Source organism: Budorcas taxicolor, chromosome 5, assembly GCF_023091745.1.
Source record: "Budorcas taxicolor isolate Tak-1 chromosome 5, Takin1.1, whole genome shotgun sequence".
NCBI lineage: Eukaryota > Metazoa > Chordata > Mammalia > Artiodactyla > Bovidae > Budorcas > Budorcas taxicolor.
In genome coordinates, this window is record NC_068914.1 from 4,455,957 (window position 1) to 4,477,117 (window position 21,161).

At 51.4% G+C, this 21,161-nt stretch overlaps 1 protein-coding gene across 2 annotated transcripts; it reads left to right on the forward strand.

The window, feature by feature from the left end:
- Positions 1-25: 25 nt before the first annotated feature.
- Positions 26-16,373, forward strand: MMRN2 (multimerin 2). Of its 2 annotated transcripts, XM_052639992.1 has the most exons (7): positions 26-210; positions 7,675-7,803; positions 7,890-7,996; positions 8,096-8,176; positions 8,892-9,056; positions 9,226-11,007; positions 14,000-16,373. In XM_052639992.1, the coding sequence occupies exons 1-7, from the start codon at positions 47-49 to the stop codon at positions 14,383-14,385; spliced, it is 2,814 nt and encodes a 937-aa protein (XP_052495952.1). In that variant the 5' UTR covers positions 26-46; the 3' UTR covers positions 14,386-16,373. The 2 variants fall into 2 exon arrangements, with proteins under 2 accessions (XP_052495952.1, XP_052495954.1); XM_052639994.1 differs by lacking the exons at positions 26-210; positions 7,890-7,996 and having other exon boundaries at positions 7,674-7,803.
- The last annotated feature ends 4,788 nt before the right edge of the window (positions 16,374-21,161 follow it).

Consider the following 21,161-nt stretch of genomic DNA (forward strand, 5'->3'; position numbering starts at 1 on the left):
GCACTTTCTGGAGTCACTACAGAAGCTGAGTCTGCCCCAAGCCAGCATGATCCTGACATTGCTGTTTGGCCTGGGGGGGGCCCTGGGCTGGGGGATGCTGGGGACCTGGGCGCAGGCCCCTGGTGCCAGTTTCTCTGATCCACACAGCCCCCAGCCACCTGGGGTCTGGAGGGCAGAGGCGGAGGACGCCGGCGGGGACCCTGTCAGACGGTAAGGAGGGCCTGGCCCTGGGGGAGGATGTGGCTCAGTCCCAGCTCAGCCAAAGCAGGGGCTCTCGGGACCTCAGCTACTTGTATGTGAAATAGGTTTATACCATCTATCTGCTGAACCAGCTGTGAAACTGAACGAGGCGCTAGGGGTCAAGCTTGCCTTTAGAAGATCACCTCCAGCCAGTCTGGACTGGGCACCCCCAGTCCCCCAGGACCTAAGGACCACATGGAGTTCCCTGCCTGGCCCATGGCAGGGAATGGGACTGGAGGTCGGGCAGGGCGGGACAGGAGCACTTTATGCCATCAAACACCAGCATGGGAGATGCTGAGGGGCTGTGGTTCCAGAAGTTTCCAGCTGGCCTGGGAGTGGCTCCTGTTCTTGGAACTCAGTTCTGAAAGCTGAACCCAGCTGAGGCTGGCCTGGCCTAAGCCCTAGAAGACGGACGCTCCTGGGGACCGAACTTGGATCTGAGGGCCTGGGGAGGGGCACGGGCCGTCGGCCTGGCCCTAACAGCTGAGCAGCGGGCAGACAGACACCCTGCTCTATCTCCAGAACAAAAAGGAGGCTGCGGCATCCAGCGAGCTCTGCTTCAGCACGCCTCTGGAGATGGGCAGAATGGACTTAGGACTAGACTGGGGCACCATTTTCTAGTCCTTTTATTTGTCCAGGGTCAGGGATCCTCCTGCTGACAAGGTGCTGGGAATGTGAGTCCCTCCTCAGGGGACCCCTCAGTCAGAGCAGCAGGTGCCATTTATCAAACCCATCTCTGGGCATCTTGCCAAGTGTTATCTGTTAATCCGCTCCCAATTATAGGGGAGCCTGAGGCTCAGAGAGGCTAAGCAGCTGGCCCAAGGTCACACAGCTGAGGAGGACTAGAACCAAGATCTGAGTCTGACTCCAGAGGTCATACTCTGGTTCCGGTCCCAGGGGTGTCTTTGCCCCTGCACCGCCCCCACCCTTCCCACCTCCACACACAAACCAGACTTGGTTGGGAGCATCCATGTGGATTTGGAGGGTGAGGGGTCCAGTGTACAGTCACCAGAGTCTCCTGGGCTGGCTGAGATTCACTGTCACGTAGGCCTGGCCCATATCTGCCCAGAGCTCTCATATAGCTCTGATGCTTCAAGGTGAAAGTGTTGGACACTTTCCCAAAAGCAGGCTGGACAGGGAGAGGCGGGAGGACCAGACGAGCGAGCGTGCGCTGCCCCTCAGTGATGGAAGGGTGGCCATGCGGGAGGAGAGGGAGAAGTTGGGCCTTGAGAGACCTCCTTCCTGACCTATTCCCGCTTCCGCTCAGAGCTGGGAGCACAGGTGGCCCTCGGCAGGGGAACCCAGGGTCTGATTTCAGGACCAAGAATCCTGCCTGCCCTCCCCAAAGCCTTCAGCCCCTGTTTCTGGGCAGCTTACCTCCCCCTGATGAAAGAGAGTATGAAGGGCCCAAGAGGATGGGAAGGAGGGAGGGGATATCCTCTTTCTCCCCCAGTCTACACCCCGCCCCCCTCACCCGCACAGGGGCTGTTGGGAAGGTCTGCATTCCTTTAGTCCCAGGAAGGGTGGGTCTCTGGACTGCTCAAGGCCTGAGGGAGTCACTCAGCCATGGCCTGGTGGTCCCAGTGGGTATACGTGTGTGCGCAAGGGCACTCTGGCCCAGGAATGCCTAGGCAGGAGTCTGAGGGCATCCCTGATTCCAGACCCTCTGGGGGCTCCCAGCAGGCCTGCTGGTCTCCTGCCCACAACTCAGAAGCTGCAGGCCCCACAGGTCAAGCTGAGGTTGTCAAGGCCTCCGGAGGGGCTGGTGAGAAAGGAAGGAAGCACAGCACAGCTTCCTCGGGCTGATTGCTTCCCGTGGTCCCATGGAGGGAGAGGCGGAAACGCAGCCCCAGCCCCTCTCCGGCCACAGGGGAAGGGGAGGCAGAACAGGCTTTCCACACTCAAGCAGGGACTCCACACCACCCAGCACAAGCCTGTGGCTCTTCCCTTACAGCTGCTGGAGCCAGTCTGCCCTGCATTTGTCCCTCCTGCCTCTATCTGGGGCCTGGGGGCCAGGGCAGGCATTGGACACAGACCCAGACCATTGCAAGTAGAAGCTTGAACAAACCAACCTGGTGCTGGATCCCAGGATGGAAGAGGAATGTGGTTGGTGTTTCCTAGGTATGCAGGACCCTGTAGAGCTGGAGCCAGTGAGCCAGCAACGTGGGCATTTGGACATTGTGAGGAAGAGGCTCTTTCTTTGCTCCCAGGCTTTTGTAAAGCTGGGGAGAGCAAGAGGTTAGGATATGGGCTCCTCCGATGCAGGGCCACTTCCCAGGCAGGACTGAGTCTGCTGAACCCCAGGTGTCCTCAGTTTTGTCCTGTTTTGTCTCCCCTAAGAGGCCTGGGAGTCTAGGAGGTGCTCCTCCCAGCAGCCTAGCTGGGCTGGTCACCAGTATCAGTGAGACCCCAAGAAGTGTTTCCAAGTGTTGCAGCTGGGAGCTTGTGGCCCAGAGAAGTCATGCATATTTCTGGAAGTCACACAGGAGCAGGGTGGAGCCCTGACTCTGGTCTCTGGGCTGTGGCTACACCTTCTGCCCTTGTATCTGTTCTCCAAGGCCCAGGGCCCTGGGCACTAATAGGGAAGAGACTCACTGGCATGAGCTATGCTCAAGGAATCCTGGCTCTGGCTGGACACCAAGTGGGCCTCGCGCTCCCCTGCTCAGGCCCCTCTGTGGCTCAGAGACCAAGTCTGGCAAAATTCTCCCCTGGAGTCATCACATTCACAGCTGCATTCAGGGCCTCAGAAAGCAAGAATGTGGAGAACACAACGTCCTTCACAGACAGGCTTAAGGGGCAGTTGGATGTGGGTTTTACTGGCTGGTTAAGAAGCACTTAAGTGCCCCAAAGGGGCCCAACAGCAGCACATTTATAATTCAGGAGGCTTTGGCTAACAGCCCTTTCCCTGCTTGAGGTTTTCTCTGCCTTCCTCAAAGCCTCCCCCTCCCCCCACCCACCCCCACCCCCAGGGAGGGGCTAGGAGTGGGAATCTTCTCCACATTTCCAGGATGGAGGAAAGGCCTTGCTCAAGGTCACCCTGAGTCCAAAGACAAGGAAGGGAGGAAAGTCTAGGACTCCCGGATCCAATTAAAAGCTCTAAGGGGGGCAGCAGACTCTCTCCTGCCTGGCGGGGGGCATCAGGTCAGGCCAGGTCACAGGCCCAGGACAGGCCCAAACCAGGCTGGAGACCCCCCACACTCATTTCGAGGCTGGCACCTGCCTCTTGGTAGACCCCTGGGAGATGAGGGTGCCAAGAGGACCCGGGCGCCCAGCCAGGAGGCAAGGAGAACAATGCGGCACTCAGCGAACAGGGCTGGGGGCTCAGTGGGCCAGCGGGAGACTGCCGAGAGCTGTAGGAAACCGAAGCAAAGGTCAGGAATGTTCCCAGGGCTTCTGGGCCAGCAGCCTGTACTGTGCCAAGGGCATTGAGCTGCCAAGAAAGGGGCGTATGGGCAGGGAGAACAGTGGCCACTGGAGCCTGAGGTTTGGGCAGGTCTGGAGAGAAAGTTCCTGGGCAGGAAGGGTGGGCAGCACCGCTTCCAGTTCTAGGAACCTGAGGTGGAAAGTCCCGGTCACTCCCAGCAGGCTGGCCGAGACCCGGTGCTCTCAGGGGGCAGGCCTTCTGGATCCTCTGTGTTCAGAGAGCATGTGAGAAGCAGAGCTTTGGTACAGCGGGCGTTTCTTAGCCTCCCGCTATCGACATTTGGGGCTAGCTCTCTGTTGTGAGGGAAGGGGCTGTGGCCTCCTCCCCCTAGAGGCCAGGAGCATCCCCGTCCCCAGAGCTGTGTCAGCCCATGTGTGCTCTGCTCAGTTGCTCAGTCACATCCAACTCAGCCCTCCAGGCTCCTCCATCCAAGGATCTCTGGACAAGAATCCTGGAGTGGGTTGCCATTCCCTTCTCCAAGGGGTCTTCCTGACCCAGGGGCTGAACCTGTGTCTCCTGCATTGGCAGGCAGATTCTTTACAATTGTGCCTCGTTGCCAGATTCAAGTGCAGCGGACCACTTCTCCTCCCAACCCATGTCCCATTGAAAACAGCTGGTTTACAGAAATACTTCTCCCTAGATCTGAGCATGTTCCAGGAACTTCCATGGGGCCTTAAACGGGAGGCTTTGACAGCCGACCACCTTACTTCAACAAGGTCCTAACCTCTGGGCCCAGCTGTCTCACAGTACACAGCTTCTGTGTTGAGTGTGTACCTTGCTTCCATCCTGATCTTCGTGTGCCCCTTCTACCATTTAATAGTCCCCTGGGGATGTACAGGTCCCTTCCGGGTCTTTGATGTATCTTGTGCCAACATCCCACTGTTTTCTGGATTGATTTTATTTTATTGGTTGCACTGCAAGGCTTGTGAGACTTTAGTTCCCTGACCAGGGTTCAAACTCCTGGCCTTGGCATTAAAAACATGGAGTCTTAACCGCTGAACCACTGGGGAATTCACATCCCACTGTTTTTATTCCTTGACATTAGAGTCGGTCATGACAGTTAGAGAAGACACTCCTCACTCGTCTTCCAAGATGGCCTTACCTGTTCACCTGCATTTTGTCTTCCAGGCGGAAATTATTTTATTGTTTGTTTTTTGTTTGTTTTTAGTGATATACACCCATAAGCAAGACTTAGAAAACTCTGGAATGGTGGGTCAAATCTGGGCCCCCACCTGTTTTGTAAATAAAGTTTTATTGGAATGCAGCCATGCCTGATTATTTACATACTGTCAATATGCACTTTCCTGCTACGGCCAAATTGAGTAGATGCGACAGAGTCTGCATGTCCTGGAAAGCCTACGCGTCCTTCCCCTCCACCCCCGCACAATTTTCATTTTTCCTGAAATCAGCAATTATCTTCATTTGTGTTCAGTTCTGTCCTTCTGCTTCGCTTTCTGCGTCTTTGTAGTCACTCGGTTCCGAACTCTTGCCGGCTGTCCGCGTCTGCCCTGCACTCATTCCTGCCAGGTGTTTGGCCGCTTGTGTTCTCTTGGGAGGCCTCTCTCTCTCTCTCAGCCTCCAGCCGTGTTCTAGGCTGGACCACTGCCCACGCACCCCCTGCCTGTCGTGTCCCGGGGCCTCCCTTCTCATTTCTGTGCCGGAACTCCTCCTTCCTGCTGCTGTTCTCCTGTTTCTTGGCGTTCCCTCTTGCTTTGGTGAGACACTTCCGGCAGAGCGGTCCTCAGTTCGGGACTGTGCCTTAGAATGACCCACAGAGCTTTAAAATGGGGATGCGCAGGCCTTAATCCCAGAGAATTTCCTGTAACTGGCCTGAAGAGGGGCTTGTGGGGTCCTTGTTTTCAAGTGCAAAAGGATGCTTCTGATGTGAAGATTTGATGGCAAGATTGCAAGCTACTGGTCTAGTAGCTCCCTGATGAGGGTCCTGGGGCAGGGGGAGTGCTTTAAAATCTGGCTTGTGGAAACTGTCTTCATTTTGTGCTCCTTAAACTGATAGTTAGGCTGAGCATAGGATTCTAAACTGGGAATAATTTTCCTTCAGTATTTTGAAGGTGATTCTTTACTATCTTTTAGCGTCTTGTATTGCTGTTGAGTAGAGACGGCAATGGCAACCCACTCCAGTATTCTTGCTTGGAGAATCCCATGGACAGAGGAGCCTGGCAGGCTACAGTCCATGAGGTTGCAGAGTCAGACACGACTGAGTGGCTAACACACACACATTGATTGCTGAGAGGTTCAAGGCTGTTCTAATTACCGATGTGTATGGGGGTGGGGTGGAGGGGGGCTTGGAAAGTGTAGAATCATTCTCAGTCCTAGAGTTCCAAAATTTCACAATGATGTGCTTTGCTGTGCATTTATTTTCATTGTGTTGTGGATAACTGGTGGGCCCTTTGAATTTAAAATTCCAAGTCCTTCTCTTCTGGAGTATTCCTTCGGTTGTTTTCTGTTTTCATCAATGATTCCCTCCTTCTGTTCTCTCTTTCTGGAACTCCTATTGTTTGGATGTTGGGTTCCCAACGTGGGTTCTCTATTTTTCTGATCTTTTCTATCCTATTTTCCATCTCTCTGTTTGCTCTTCTTTTAGGGAAATGTCTTTAACTTTATCCTCTAACTTGTCTATCAAATTTCTTTTGCTTTTCTACCATTACACTTTTAATTTCAAGGGTTCTTTTTTGGGTGAGGGGGAGCTCTCAGTGTTCTGCCCCCATTTTTAAAGTAGCTTCCTATTCTTGTTTCTTGGATGCAATAAGTTCTTTTGTCAATTTGGGAATATTAATGCAGATTTGGGGGAAGTTCTTTTCTCCCTGCACAGTTCTGGTTTTCTTCAAGTTGATTTTCTTCCACTTGCTTGTTTTGAGCTCCCTCTTTTGGAAGAGGTTTTCCTCAGGGGTCATTCTTGGCTGTCTGCCCACTGAAGAGTTAGAGAGGTCAGGTAACTGACTGGAAGCTGGGTGGATGGGTGGGGCTTTGTGATCTGTTTTGATATAGGATGCTCTGCTGGGCTAGCTCATTGGGGGAAACCCCTGGTGTCAGTCTCTTTAGATTTTTCCCCTCAACTGGGGGTCATTTTCCTGACAAGCCTTTTCAGTCTGCAGCCGAGAGAGTACAGGCTGGCTGCAAGGCTTCTGAGAGTCAGGTGGGAAAGCAGGCTGCGTGGTCTCAGCCCTCCAAATCAATATGGTCACCCCATCCCCCTACACACCAAGAGCCCTGATATAGCCACCTATGTCTCGCCCCCTGCCACCCTTCTGCACCCAGGAACCAGGGTGGCTCTTTAATGTGACTTCCTGTTTAAGCTCCTCCATGGTCCCCATGCCTTCAGGACAGAGCCTTGTCCTCAGCTGGCACTCAAAGCCTCGCCCGTCTGGCCTCTCCTTAGCAGCCCTTGCCGCATTCCCACAGCCAGATCTCCAGTGAGGAACAATGTCAGCAGCAATGGGAATGGCGGCCGGTTGCCAGGGCTGCCAGAAGGTGGCGGGACAGCAGTGTTCACTAGGCAGCTGGGAGGAGGCAGGCGCTTGGTACTCACTGGAGGAGGGTATTACGATCTCCATCCCATGATGGGAAACAAAAACTCCCTAAGTGCCTCCCTCAAGGTCACACAACCAGAAAGTGTGAAGGACGGAAACCCAGGAGCAGCACCACACTGCTTCCCTGGCACCAGCAGAAACAGACTCTGCGGGTGACTCCATGATGTGGGGAGAGGCTCCTGCACTCCCTGTGTGGACCTGGGAATTGGGGTGCTTCCTGGGAGGCAATGGAGCAGGTGCCCTTGCAGGCAGGATCCACAGGGCTTTTGCTCTGAGGCCGCAGGATGAATAGTGCAGAGCACTCCCTTCTCAGGCTAATGGGTTCCAGAATCTGGGACTGAGCGGAGCACAGAGGCAGGGGCCGGGCGCTCCGCACTGGCTCCCCACTGCCTCTAGGGAGTGAGGAGGCCTGGCTGTGCTCAGCAGCCCTCTCTTCTGGCTTTTTTTTTTTTTTTTTTCCAGTAACTGGTGCCCCTACCAGAAGTCCAGACTGGTCACCTTCGTAGCTGCTTGCAAAACCGAGAAATTCCTCGTCCACTCACAGCAGCCATGTCCGCAGGGGGCTCCGAACTGCCAGAAGGTCAAAGTCATGTGAGTGCAGTGTAGCAGGGTGGGCTATTCGTCCAGGTTCTGTGCCGGCTCACCCTAGAGTCTCTGAGCTAGCCCTCTTCCCCCAGGTACCGTGTGGCCCACAAGCCGGTGTACCAGGTCAAGCAGAAGGTGCTGGCCTCTGTGGCCTGGAGATGCTGCCCAGGCTTTGCGGGCCCCGACTGCCAGCACCACGGTAGGGTTCCCTGTGGTCTCCCTCCCCCTTCGACCTCTGACCCAAGAGGTCATGCAGCCCCTCTAACCTCTGGAGTTAATATCTGATGTTTCTCTGCAGATCCCACGGCAATCCCTGAGCCTGAAGGTCCAGGTGATAGCCTCCAGGAGGCTTGGGATGGACTAATGGACTTTGAATCTGGTATGTTGCTTTCCTGGAAGGTGCAGGAGGGACACGTAGAAAGAACTCATGTGCCCAAGCCCACTGTCCTCTGATAGGGCAGTGCCATTTCAGGGAAGCTTTGTCCCCAGAACTGGCAGGGGCTCCTCTGTGGCCCTGTGTCACCTCGCCCTCACAGCAAAGCAGCGAGGTTCACAGGGCCCTGAGTTACCTGCCTGCTGGCCAAGCACACATAGCCTTTCCCTTGACCCTATTTTCTAGGACGCTCCTTGCCCCCTGAATCGCATCAGCCCCCAGGGTCTGGAAGAAGCCTCCCTCCAGCCCCCCTAACCAGGACCAGGAGGCCATGTTGTCCCTGGTCTTGAGTCAGCACAGCAGAACCACCGAGGGACACCACTTGTGAGGCCTTTCAAGGCTGGGCCATGGATGGGGATGTTTCATCATGTGGTGAACGCCTGTCTATTGACAAGGGCTGCCTAGAATGATGTGGAGAAGCCGTGTCCCTAACACCGAAGCAGAAAGTGTGTCTTGACGGATCAGTCATGTTTGCTGGCGGTGCAGCGGTCAGGGTGAGGGCTCACTTGCCGTGCGCCTGTCCTTCTAGAGTTAAAGGCTTCTAAGCTCCTGCTCAGAGGATATCAGGACACACCTCCCTGCTTTCAATCCTCAACTCTCCTCTCTGCACCTCATGTTCTGCTCAGGCCAGGGAAGTCTGACACTTGTCATGTGTATTCAGGTCATCCAGCTGCAGAGATCCGCAACACAGTGGAGCGGCAGGAACGCCGACTGGGAGATCTCCAGAATGACATCCATCAGATGGCAGACAGCCTCCCAGGCCTGTGGGAAGCCTGGGCAAGCAACCTCACGGTGGCAACAACTGAGGCAAATCAAACAGAGCTTGGTGAGTGGCAGGTTCCCGGGGCTGAGGAAGAGCCTGGTCATGTCCTAGGGGATGAGCGGACGGGGAGGCAGGAGGGCCCAAGCTTCAGAGCCCCCCCGCCCACTCAGTCACTCCCTGGGGAGGGTGCCTGCTCCTGCAGGGCTTGTATGAACACATGCGTCTGTTGCAGAGTTTCCAGGCAGATCCTTGGAGCAAGCGCTATTGCCCCACATCAACACCTTCCTGCAAGGACATCTCAGCCCCATGTGGAGAAGCTTCAACCAAAGCCTGCACAGCCTCTCCCAGGTCATAAGAAACTTATCTCTTGACGTGGAGGCCAACCGACAGGCCCTCAAGAGGGTCCAGGAGACCTCTGTGGCCAGAGCTGACTTCCAGGAGCTTGGTACCAAATTTGAGACCAAGGTCCAGGAGAACGCCCAGAGGGTGGGCCAGCTGAGGCAGGACGTGGAGGACCGCCTGCACACCCAACGCCTGTCCCTGCACCAGTCCCTCTCAGAGGTCCAGACTGACGTGGACATCAAGTTGAAGAAGCTCCTCAAAGCCCAGGAGTCTGTGGGGATCAATAGCAGCCTGGTCTTGGCAGCAGCAGGGGCAGCAGCAAGGCCAGAGCCAGAGAGCCTGAACGCCAGGCTGGGCCAGCTGCAGAGGAACCTGTCTGCCCTGCATGTGGCCACTGCCCACAGGGAAGAGGCGTTACAGAGCACCCTGGCAGACATGAAGGCCACTCTGGCCCGGCACGTGGATGAGATCAAGGAGCTGTACTCGGAATCTGATGACACCTTCGATGAGATCAGCAAGGTGCAGCGGCAGGTGCAGGAGCTGGAGGTGAACCACACGGCGCTGCGAGAGCTGCGCGTGATCCTGATGGAGAAGTCACTGATCATGGAGGAGAACAAGGAGGACATGGAGCGGCAGCTCCTGGAGCTCAACCTGACCCTCCAGCACCTACAGGGCGCCCACGCGGACCTCATCAAGTACGTCAAGGACTGCAACTGCCAGAAGCTCTACTTTGACCTGGATGTCATCCGGGAGGACCAAAGGGACACCACGCGAGCCCTGGAGGAGACCCAGGTGAGCCTGGACGAGCGGCGCCAGCAGGAGGGCTCCTCCCTGCAGGCTCTGAGCGACACGGTGGCCTCCCTGACACTGGCTGTGAACACGCAGCAGGCAGAGGGTGAGCGGGCTCAGGCTGAGGCGGCACGGCTCCGGAGCCAGCTGCGCGCCCTGGGCGGCAAGGTGAGCGCGCTGCGGGCCGCTGAGACCGAGATCCGCCGTGAGATCCGCCAGCTGCACAGCTCCTTCTCCGCCCTGCTGGAGGACGCGCTGCGGCACGAGGCCGTGTTGGCCGCTCTTTTCGGGGAGGAGGTGATGGAGGAGATATCCGAGGAAGGGCCTGGCACGCTGCCCCTGCGCTACGAACAGATCCGCGTCAGCCTGATGGACGCGGCCAGCGGGCTGCAGGAGCAGGCTTTAGGCTGGGATGCGCTGGCCGCCAGGGTGACTGCCTTGGAACAGTCCTCGGGGGCCCGCCGGCAAACCGCGCGTTTGGAGCCCAGCCGGGACGCTCCACCAGAGGAGGTGGGTGGGCTGGACCTGGCTGGGCTGGCGCAGGAGCTCCAGCGCCTGAGCTCGGACATGGAGAGTGTGGGTCGGTGCTGTGAGGCCTCCTGGGTCTCCTCCCTCAACAGCTCCCTCGAGGGCCTTCGCGGGGAGCTCTCCACGACTGAGCGCGGCTTGGAGAGGCACCAGCACCTCTTCCACAGCCTCTTTGGGAACTTCCAAGGGCTCGTGGCAGCCAACGTCAGCCTGGACCTGGAGAAGCTGCAGGCCATGCTGAATAGGAAAGGGAAGAAGCAGCAGAAAGGCCTGGAAGCTCCCAAGAGGAGGGATCGGAAGCAAGTGGACTCTTCAGAGGATGTGCGTGTCAAAGGACCAGCGCTTTGGGAGGCAGGTGAGTTCCTAGGCCTGAGAGGAGGGTGGGGTCTAGGATTGCTATCTGCCAACAGCTCTTCTGCCTCAGAGGGGGCAGGGGTGAAGGAGAGCAGAATGACCATCAGTCACCACTACTCAGGGCTGGCCTTGCCTTTGACTTACCTTCCATTCAGAACTAGGGAGTATCAGGAGTATAAGCTACCTGGGGTATCAGGAGGTAGAAGTCACAGGACGGAACTATCAGTGACAGGCACATTCCCCACCACATAGACATCTGAGGCTCACTAAACACCCGTGGCTGCTTGCCATTCCAACAGAGGGGCAGGGAGTGGGGGTGCTTCTCTCCTCCACGAGTGAAAGTTGCTCAGTCGTGTCAGCTGTGACCCCGTGGACTGTAGCCTATCAGGCTCTTCTGTTCGTGGAATTCTCCAAGCCAGAATATTGGAGTGGGTAGCTGTTCCCGCCTCCAGGTTGATCTTCCCAACCCAGGGATCAAACCCAGGTCTCCTGCATTGCAGGCGGATTCTTTACTGTCTGAGCCACCAGGGAAGCCCTCTCCTCCAGAACCACATCCTCAAATCCCTTAATCTCAGCCTTTCGCCCCATCCCACTGCACCCACCACGTCTTTAAACTTTCTCCTATGTACAAGTGAGTGTTTGGATAAGGTATGGTGTCATCTGCCAGTGGGAGCACCCCACAAGTACAGGGGAAAGCTTTGGGATCCGAAAGGAGCTCGTTCTAACGTAGTGGACCCATGTTACAGCTCTGACACAGGTCCCCTGCAGCGCCCTTCTTAGGCTTTGCCATGTTGAATCATCGCAACAGCTCAGCAATGCATTCTCACTGCCATCTTACCCGAAACTGAAGCTTCATCAGGAAAGTGTCCCACTCACACAGCTCGTAAGAGGCTCAGAGAAACCCAGTTGGGGTGTCTCTAGGGAGCTGGCTCTTCCCCTGTGAAAGGGCCTCAACGGGTCCCTACAGAGCCCTGAGAAACTTGGCTCTGAGGCTGAAGAGATGAGCAGCCAGCCTTCCTAGCCCCCCTGAGTGTGGCCCTGGGAAGTGGACCCCTACTCAAGTGACTCCCTTGCCAGAGAAGATGGCCTTCGGGCTACAGCTACCTCCTCACCTAAACAGAGGGGTAAGGACAAAGCTGCCGTCTGGGCTATGTATGCCTGGTGAGGCCTGGCATGTGGGTAGTCTGAGGCTTCGTGGAGGATCGTACCACAAGCCTGCCCCGCTCCCACTCTCTCTCCACTTTGGCCCCACAAACCAGTGTCTCCCTGGGAGCAGTGGACATACACAGGTTCTAGCACCACTTATGTGTCTGTTTCTTCCCCTGTAAAAGGGAGACCCACCACCTACCACAAAGGGCTGTCGGGAGAACCAGCACATACATTGCCAAAACCCTAGCACGAGGCTTAACACTTAGCAGAAACATGTCAGTTTTCCCATTTCTCCAGTATTTTCACGGCTGTGGCTATGAGGCTACCCACCCTCCTGTGAGTAGTGCAAGGCCTCAAATTGCCTGATAGTTTAGGTATCTTGAGTTTACCACTGAAATATTTTAAAATTTTTTTCCTTAAAATTAGAAATTTCATATGGGGAGGCCATAGAGCTTGACCCTATGCTCTGCAGGGAAGTACACTGGGTTCACTTGCTGGCCAGCCCTTCCACTTCTAAGGAGCGCATCCAGCCCCTGGCTGGCTCGGGCTTCCGGCAGAGGGCACGCTAGGCTGGCCTTCCTTCTGCGGGGCGAGTGCGCCACCTCCTGGGTGCTGGGAGAACTGCAGAGCCGCCGGCAGCACACAGACCGGAAAATTCTCAACTAATTCTCAGAAAACCTTCCAGAACTAGAGAAAAGCAAAATTTTGTCATTTTATCGCTGTTAGGCCTAGAGGCCAAGTGCAGGGACTGTTGTTCTGGGACTCAAGTCTTCTATGCAGATTCCTCCTGTTGGGCCTCAGTTTCATCCCAAGAAATGGGGAGCTTGGTCTCCACAGAGGGGTGGAGAGGGCAAGAGAGCCCTTAGCTTAAGGGAACAACGAAGGAGCATGTGAGGAACACGACCTCATCAGCGCGGAGGCCAGGATGGGGGAGTCGAGGGGTACTGGGGAAATGAACACATTTTCAATAGGTTTCCCATATTTTTCTACATTTGCTTCTTTTTGTCCCCCTTCTCTACAAGGATGTTGTTTAAAAAAATTAATGTACATTTAAAGCCGCCCTCCACCGAGGCTTCCTCTGGCTCCAGGCCTCTTGTATTTTACCCTCCTTAGACTTACTAACTTGGTTCTTCAAGTGGGAGAGCCCCAGAAGTCAGGAGACCCACAGCTAGCTCATCCCAGTTTGGCCATTTATTAGCATGTCATCTGGAGCAAGCCTTGCCTTTCTGGGCCTGTTTACCCTCCTCTGGGTTCGAGTGCAACATTTTGAAAATATTAACATGATCAGCTTGAAAGGACTTTTCTTGCCTGGACTCACCTGCTCTTTCCTTCTCTGTCAGCGGTTCTGTGCTAAACATCTATCTGTTAAGAACCACTCTTCATTCCTTCATGATCTCACCAGGGTTAGCGTTTGAGGAGAGGTAATATTTTCTCTTTCCCCTGGGTATCTATCTCAAGATCCCTTGAAGGTGGCAGCAATCTGGGGGTCAGAGACCTAGGTTCCAGATCCAGTCTGTCACTGACAAAGCCTTGGATGCACTCACTCAGCTTCCTCATTCTGGGTACTTTTCTCTCAAGTATGTTGCAAAGAAGGATCAAACAAGAGCGAGCTCTGTTAAAATATATGCCAGTACAGACAACAGACTTGCATTTTCCTGTCAACTAGTGAAATGCTGAGAATTAGCCAGTTGACTCCCAAGATACAATGCTATTGGGAATATCTGGATTATCTAGAAATAGTGAACTTTCTCATGTTAAGAAGGTGAGGAAGGTAGGGCTCGGTATAATCTGCCCCCTGAGGGAGCAAGGGGCTGAATGACCGATGCTTTCCTCCTGTATTCCAGGCTACCCTGTGGCCTTCTACGCCAGCTTTTCAGAAGGGACCACTGCTCTGCAGACAGTGAAGTTCAACACTGCTTACATCAACGTCGGCAGCAGCTACTTCCCTGAACACGGCTATTTCCGAGCCCCTGAGCGTGGGGTCTATCTGTTTGCAGTGAGCATTGAATTTGGCCCAGGGCCAGGCACCGGGCAGCTGGTGTTTGGAGGTCACCATCGGACCCCTGTCTATACCACTGAGGAGCAGAGGGGTGGGAGCCCAGCAACAACCTTTGCTATGGCTGAGCTGCAAAAGGGTGAGAGAGTGTGGTTTGAGCTAACCCAGGGATCGATAATGAAGAGAAGCCCGCCAGGCACTGCATTTGGGGGCTTCCTGATGTTCAAGACCTGAGTACCAAGCACAGCTCTGACCAGACACTGTGGACTTGTCCCGCTCTCCTTGGCCTGGGGCTCAGGCCAGGGTTGGTCTGGAGGCCATCCAGGTGGTCTAGCTTTTCCCTGGAAACCTTCTGCAAAGACAACATGGTATTTGTGGCCTCTCTCTAGACGCACTGGGTCTGGCTGTCTCTTAACGATGAGGAAGGCTGGGGCGCTCCTCTCCAGGCAGGGCCTGGGCCGGGGCGTGTGCTCCGGCTCGGCCTGCCTCTGAGGCAGCAGGGCTTCGGCTCTAGTTCTTGGCCCTACCCTACCCTGCGTTTGGCAGTGTTTTGGTGTCTTGCTCCTCCTGTGGTTGGAAACTTACATACAACACTTTAAACCTTTCTCCTGCTTCCTCTTCATCCTATGCTAGAAAATCATTCTTTCCCAAAAAGAATGTGTCTAAATGGAAGTGACGTTTGGGACAATACCGGAAGCTACTCTCTACCTACTGCGGTAGGAGGAAAGCAACTGCTTGGTGACTATCAGTCAAAAGTGGAGACAGAAGACCTGGCTGAGCTAACCAAGGGAGACACTGATTAGTACCACTGCCTTAGTTTCAGGCCTTCCTTGAATTTACCTTGTAACTTCACTCCCTTTTCTTCCTGCCTCATACAGGGTAAAGGCCAAGCCAGGACAAACATGAACTGAAAGCGTACAGCCTCTACTTTTGCTTTCTCCAATAGCTTATGACCACCCCGGTTCTTATTATCATTTCTCAACAGGAAAGTAGCTGAGAGAAGAGAAGGAAGATGGTAAAATCTCCCTCAATGAATTATCAGCTTTGGAATAAGGTGATGCCCTTCAGGTCCGGCTGGTTTGCAAAACAAACCAGTATGGAGAATGAAAAATTTGGTGAAGTAGGTAGAAATGTGGGGCAAAGTCAAACTACTTGGGATGTGATTTCACTGAAACACGCAGAGGCTGCTGCAGTATCCGCAGAATACTGAATTACACAGTGCAGCTTAGAGCTGTAACTATTCCTACAGTATCAATGCATGGTTTTCAGAAAGTTACAGACCCTGGAGAACAGGCTTGAGGAAACAGCATCTACGTGTCAGGAAACATTTTCACTTTGGTAGTAGCTGTTTGTTATTTGTTGGATATACCTTTGTCCATAAGAAAACCAGACTGGTCTAGGTGATGAAAAAGGACAGAGTTGCCTGTGAGAGTTAACAAGGTTCCTGGCCTCTCTCATTGTTTCCCAGGGATCCTGAATTCAAATAATTTGCCCCTCAGAATTTATTTGCCACTAAGCTTGGTGTGCTCAATGTGCTATACTATCTGTGTTACAAGGAACAATATGCCAGGCTACCTTGGGGTAAATCACAAGCACTCTTGAACTTTTCCACCTGTGTATGAGGTGGTTGGTCTAACGACTCTAAACATGCTGGTGTTTTATTACCTCGAACACAGGTTCAACTCTCGACTCCTTTGCCCTTCCTTCTGGCCGGGGCCTCCTGCCTCCTGCCGCTCAGCCGTAAGAGTAATCCCGACTCCAGATATGACATATTTCAGCCACTCCTGGCCAAAGATGGGAAAGCCAGTACCGGGCCACCCTTGCTGCTGGAAGACCAGGCTGTGTCTTCTCTTTGCTAAGTCCTGCTGTTACTGGTCAGGCTGTGCTGATGACGAAGTGAGACATTTAGGGCAATACAGCCTTACCATTTAAGCCTTTCATTTGGAATTTACTGCATATAATAAGCAGAGTGAACTGATATCCTCTATAAGGGGCACATGTCCTTCAACCTGCACATGGCTGGTGCTATTTAACAGGGAGGTCATAAATGAAAAGTGCTAACTGGTAAACTCTTCCAAAATCATGGATAAATCACTCCTGAAGTTTCTGGGGTAAGAACTGGAGACAACGGTTCTTTCAGATAGAGTGCTTTCCATGCAAATTCCACAAGATCTTAATATCAAGTATAAATTTTCTGTTTAAATACTTCGGTAACTAGGACCTCAGACTATCAAGAATTCTGAAGTTCAATGGATCTATTTTCTTTTTATGATTTTTTTTTTAATATGGAGCATCTTTAAAGTCTTTATTGAATTTGTTACAATACTGTTTCTGTTTTTTGGCCATGAGGCATGTGGGATCTTAGCTCCTCAACCAGGGACTGAACCTATACTCCTTGCTTTGGAAGGCAAAGTCTTAATCACTAGACTGCCAGGGAAGTCCCTGATGGACTTCTTATTTCTTCCATTAATGTCTCTGGGTGGAGAGTCTGTTTGAGTGCCCCCAAAGAGACCCCCTGTTACCCAGACAAGTGTTAAAACACCCTTCACTTGTGGCATCCAGAACAAGACGATGACTCATGCACAGAGTGGTATTAGAATTCCCTAAACCTGATGGTAAAAAAAAATACACAAAAATACTCAAAAACATCATTGAAAAACAAGAATGGTACTATACACAGATCAGGAAATTTTAGTTCAGGAAGTACAAGGGAGCAACTACAAAATGAAATAGCAATAGGAAGTCATAACTCAAAACATTTGAGAGATGGGAGTGATTTCAGGCGATCCCTGAACTCAAACTCAGCCGTCCTTGGCCTGTGGAGGAGGGGCAGTTGCGGCAGCCAGAGCTAAACGAGCAGCTGGCAGCAGTGGCCTCTGTCTCGAGCTAGAGCAGTGCCCGTCAGTCCCGAGCACAGTCACAGGGCAGCTACTGACACTTAGAGGCAAGAACCTCCCACACCCAGAGGACACGTGTGACTTTATCACAGGCAAGACTTCTGCCACAACATGTCAAACTAACTCATTTCAGAAACATCGTCAAGAGGATATATGGTCTATTAAAAATGTTTATTAAAACTCCCTTTTCCTCTCATACTCTGAAGCTCCTCTCCTCTCCTATGATGTTTATCTCAAAAACTCCTCTTCCAGCTTCAGACTGAGCATCATTCCTCCGTGAGGAACGCTCCCCCAAACCTGGCCTCACAATGACAACCTCTTTTCTGCTTGTCGTGGCAAACACGCAGAGGGGAGAAGAGAGGAAAGGATTACTTATTTTTGTTCTAACAGAAAGTTCCATCACTCCTTGATAAAGCAGGAACCCGAGGAACACAGAACTGGGTTTAGCAGGGATTCACAAATACACAGATGAGCAAGTATCCCAAAGTGCTAAACATTTGTGGAAATCCAGTGTCCTGAACGAGAGGTTCCAAACTCAACAAACCTAAAACTTTGGAATATATATATCTCCAGAAATAGTATAGGAAATTGGAAATTCAAATTGATTATTTGCCACCTAGATCCTGGTGTCTAAATATCCTCCTCCCTAAAAGGAAGCAAAGAGGAATGGCTAACTCAACGGCAGGGGCAAGGAAAACACCACATGAGCCTGGAACATCTTCACGTGCCCAAAAGTAGAAAGTGCTCAAAAACGACGGGTACATGTCCAAAGGACTCAGGCGCCACCTTGATGAACTCACGGTAGCCAAGTTTGGGTCAATTTGAGCATCAAAACAAAAAATGACCTAACAGACTATAGCTTATTGAATTGAGAGTCCATACTGACAATAAAAAATAAACAAAAACAGGAGATTTATTCCTTGTAGCAGAATGCCAATTAGTAAGTGTAAAGGTAGAAATGGAATCAGAAAATCACCGGTCTGTAATCACTGGTTCATGCAGAAGTTATAAACGGATGTTAAAATGCAGTCTCAAAGTATCTCTCATAACATGCTAAGTACAAAAGGAAAACAGGAACTCGACAGCTGGGAAACTAGGCGAGCGGCACCTTAAAAAGGGCTCATCAATGACACCGTCAGTGAAACACCGACGCCATGGCATCCTGGTGGGATGCCTGAGGACACAAACGTCATGCCCACAGAATCGCTGCCCTTTACTCTAGAAAAGCTTGGTGTCGCAAGACACAGAAGCTAGAGAACTATTTCAGATGAAGGAGACAGGACATTTAAATGCAATGCAAGATCTTAGGCAGCCTCTGGACCAGGAAAATGTGCTCAAGGACTTCACTGGAACAATTAGCAAAATCTGAATAAGGTCTGCAGACTACGGTATTGCTGATGATCATTATGGTATAAATGTTAACGTTCCTGATTTTGAAAATTGTACATAATTGGCTATGTAACAGAGTTATCTCTGAAGGATTCAGGGGTTAACAGGCATGAGCTCTGTAATTTACTCCAAGTAGTTCAGAAGGAAGTATGTGTACGTGGATGTCTGTACACAGACACTCCAAGATGAGCCTTTGCAATTCTTGTATACGTAAAGAACGGCAAAGCAGCCGTGACAAAATGTAAGTTTATAAATCCGGATGAAGTGTAAATGGCAACTTTACTTGGCAAAGTTACTTTTGCAACTTCTCTTGAAGTTTGAAATTTTTTCAAAATACAAATAAAGGTGAAGTAAAATTTGGCTGTTGAAATAAAAACACTCAGCTGGACAGCAAAGCAAAAGGCAGGATTAAACATATGAAAGAGATGTAAGAAATATGGAAGCAACATCCATGGGACCTATTATTTGTGCAAAGCAGTTCTAGAAACAGGAAAGTGAAAGGGGAGGGAGAGCGGAGAAGGGAGGGAAGAAAAGCTTTGAAGGGAAGACTAACAGGACCCAATTAGTACTGAGAAACAGAATGTAGGTATCTAGACATGGCAAGTTTAAATTTCCAAACATTAAAAACAAAAATTAAATTGTGTCCCCTGAATGAAAGGGGCTAAGTTAAACCAAAAAGGACTGAATCAGACACGTATCAGACTTCTTACTGGCCACAGGGATGCTTGGGGACCATGCAGCAGAATCTTGCGAGGTAGACTCTCTCCTCAACCACAGTACCAGCCAAGTGTGAAGAGACAGCCAATTATTAATAATAGAAACTGCTTTTAAAGTGCTTGATTGCAATGCTTTCCCCTATAGTGTTGGTCCTTTTTTTGCCACAGCTTTTCCATTCTTTCCTTTAGTGGTTTTCAACACTTACTTGGACTTTAGTTGCACAGGAGAGCAACAGAGAAAAATGGAGCAACAGCTGTGCTTCAACCTGATTCTAAAGTTGCTTTCAAAAAAGGCTTTCTCTACCATAAAAAAAAAAAAAAGAGGCCCAAGTTCTTTCTTCCTCTTGCTTAAAAATACTTTGAATGTAAGAATTTCATATTGACTTTTAAAACAATGGTAACATTTCACGCTCCCTGTATAAAATCTAGGTCATTAGTGAGGTGGGGGTAGGGGGCACTGGGGCATCTGGAATCATTCTGAATTTCACTCTGAGCAAGTAACTGGACAACAACCAGGAAGGGAAAGTTCAGAGGAGTAGTAGGTAGGCCACACTTATTGCATCTAAAAAAGAGAGTAACAATTCAATAGCAATTCAAAAGGTAATTATGGATTAGCCTTTCGGCTCTAGTCTCTGCTTCTATTTGAAATACTGTTTTTCACGTACCTTTGTACTTGAACGAAGTTTTTGCTTCCTCATTCCCAGCTTCAGGGTGACCTGCCCATCTGCTCCTATCATGAGCTCAGTGTTTAACTCCCCATGGCTGCAACAGTAACACTGCCATTAGGTGGCCTCTGCCTGTACTTCTGGCCAGTCACCTGCAGTGAACTGTATCCACTTTGGCTGTCCTGCTCCAAGAGCTGAAGTCAGGCTTTTTTTTAGGAACATGCATCTAACTGAAGTATGAAGTGCCAGAAATGGTTCATGTACTAGCAACAGGCAGGTAAATATTTCTCCCAGAGAATGAAGACTTAATGACTGAATTTGTGTCTGCTTGAAACTACCTATAAGGATTAGGCTCTTCCAGAAGAACAGTGTCTAAAAATACTTGGCTGAGCAGGATCTAAGTTGAAGCATACAAGCTCGTAGTTGCATCATGTGGGATCTAGTTCCCTAACCAGGATCGAACCCAGGCCCCCTGTATTGGGGGCACAGCTGTGGCAACCGGACCAGCAGGGAAGTCCAAGTCAGCGTTCCAGAGACGGAAAGGAAGCTGGCGTGCTCTTGACAGGCCCCAGAAACCCCTGCTTCTTCTTTACCAAGCTGCACACCATGCTATTATTTCAAGAAACTGTCTTACATTGACACTAAATGAGGATAAGGAGTCTATAATAGGGTATCTCCCAACATATATATATATATATATATATATATATATATATATATAGAGAGAGAGAGAGAGAGAGAGAGAGAGAGAGAGAGAGAGAGAGAGAGAGAGGTGGGGGGCGACATCAATTAGTCCCAAATCTCTTATGAGGATTTAACATGTTCAAAGCCTCAGAAAAGGCATCACGAGGCACACTGACTGAATTTACACACAACTGAAAACAGCTCTGACAGGTGGTGAGACCAAGCGCAGGAGGGAAAATGATGCTGCTACAGAAGAGAAGAACACTCCCTTTACTTCCCTGAAGTTTCAGCTTTAAAAAAAGCATTTGCTGCAGCAGGAACACTAGGGTCAGATAAACGGAATCCACTACTCTTAAAAGAAGCTAGCTTCAGGCAAGAAATCAGGCACTCTACTAGCAGAAAGAGAAAAAACTTGCAAGAAATTACCTGGCTAGGTAGTGAAACGTACACTCTTACAGTGCTCTTGGGAGTGTAAATGAGAAAACTTTTTGGACAGCAAGGTAGCAGTATTTATCAAGAATCTCAGTTTTGTTTTGTTTTTTCACCTCGAAGAACTTTTGAAAGTTCACATCCATTGTTTCCACTTTTAAGGGTGTAACCTAAGAAAATAAGTATATGAAGATTTCTATACAAGGATGTTCAAGACATTGATTATATTT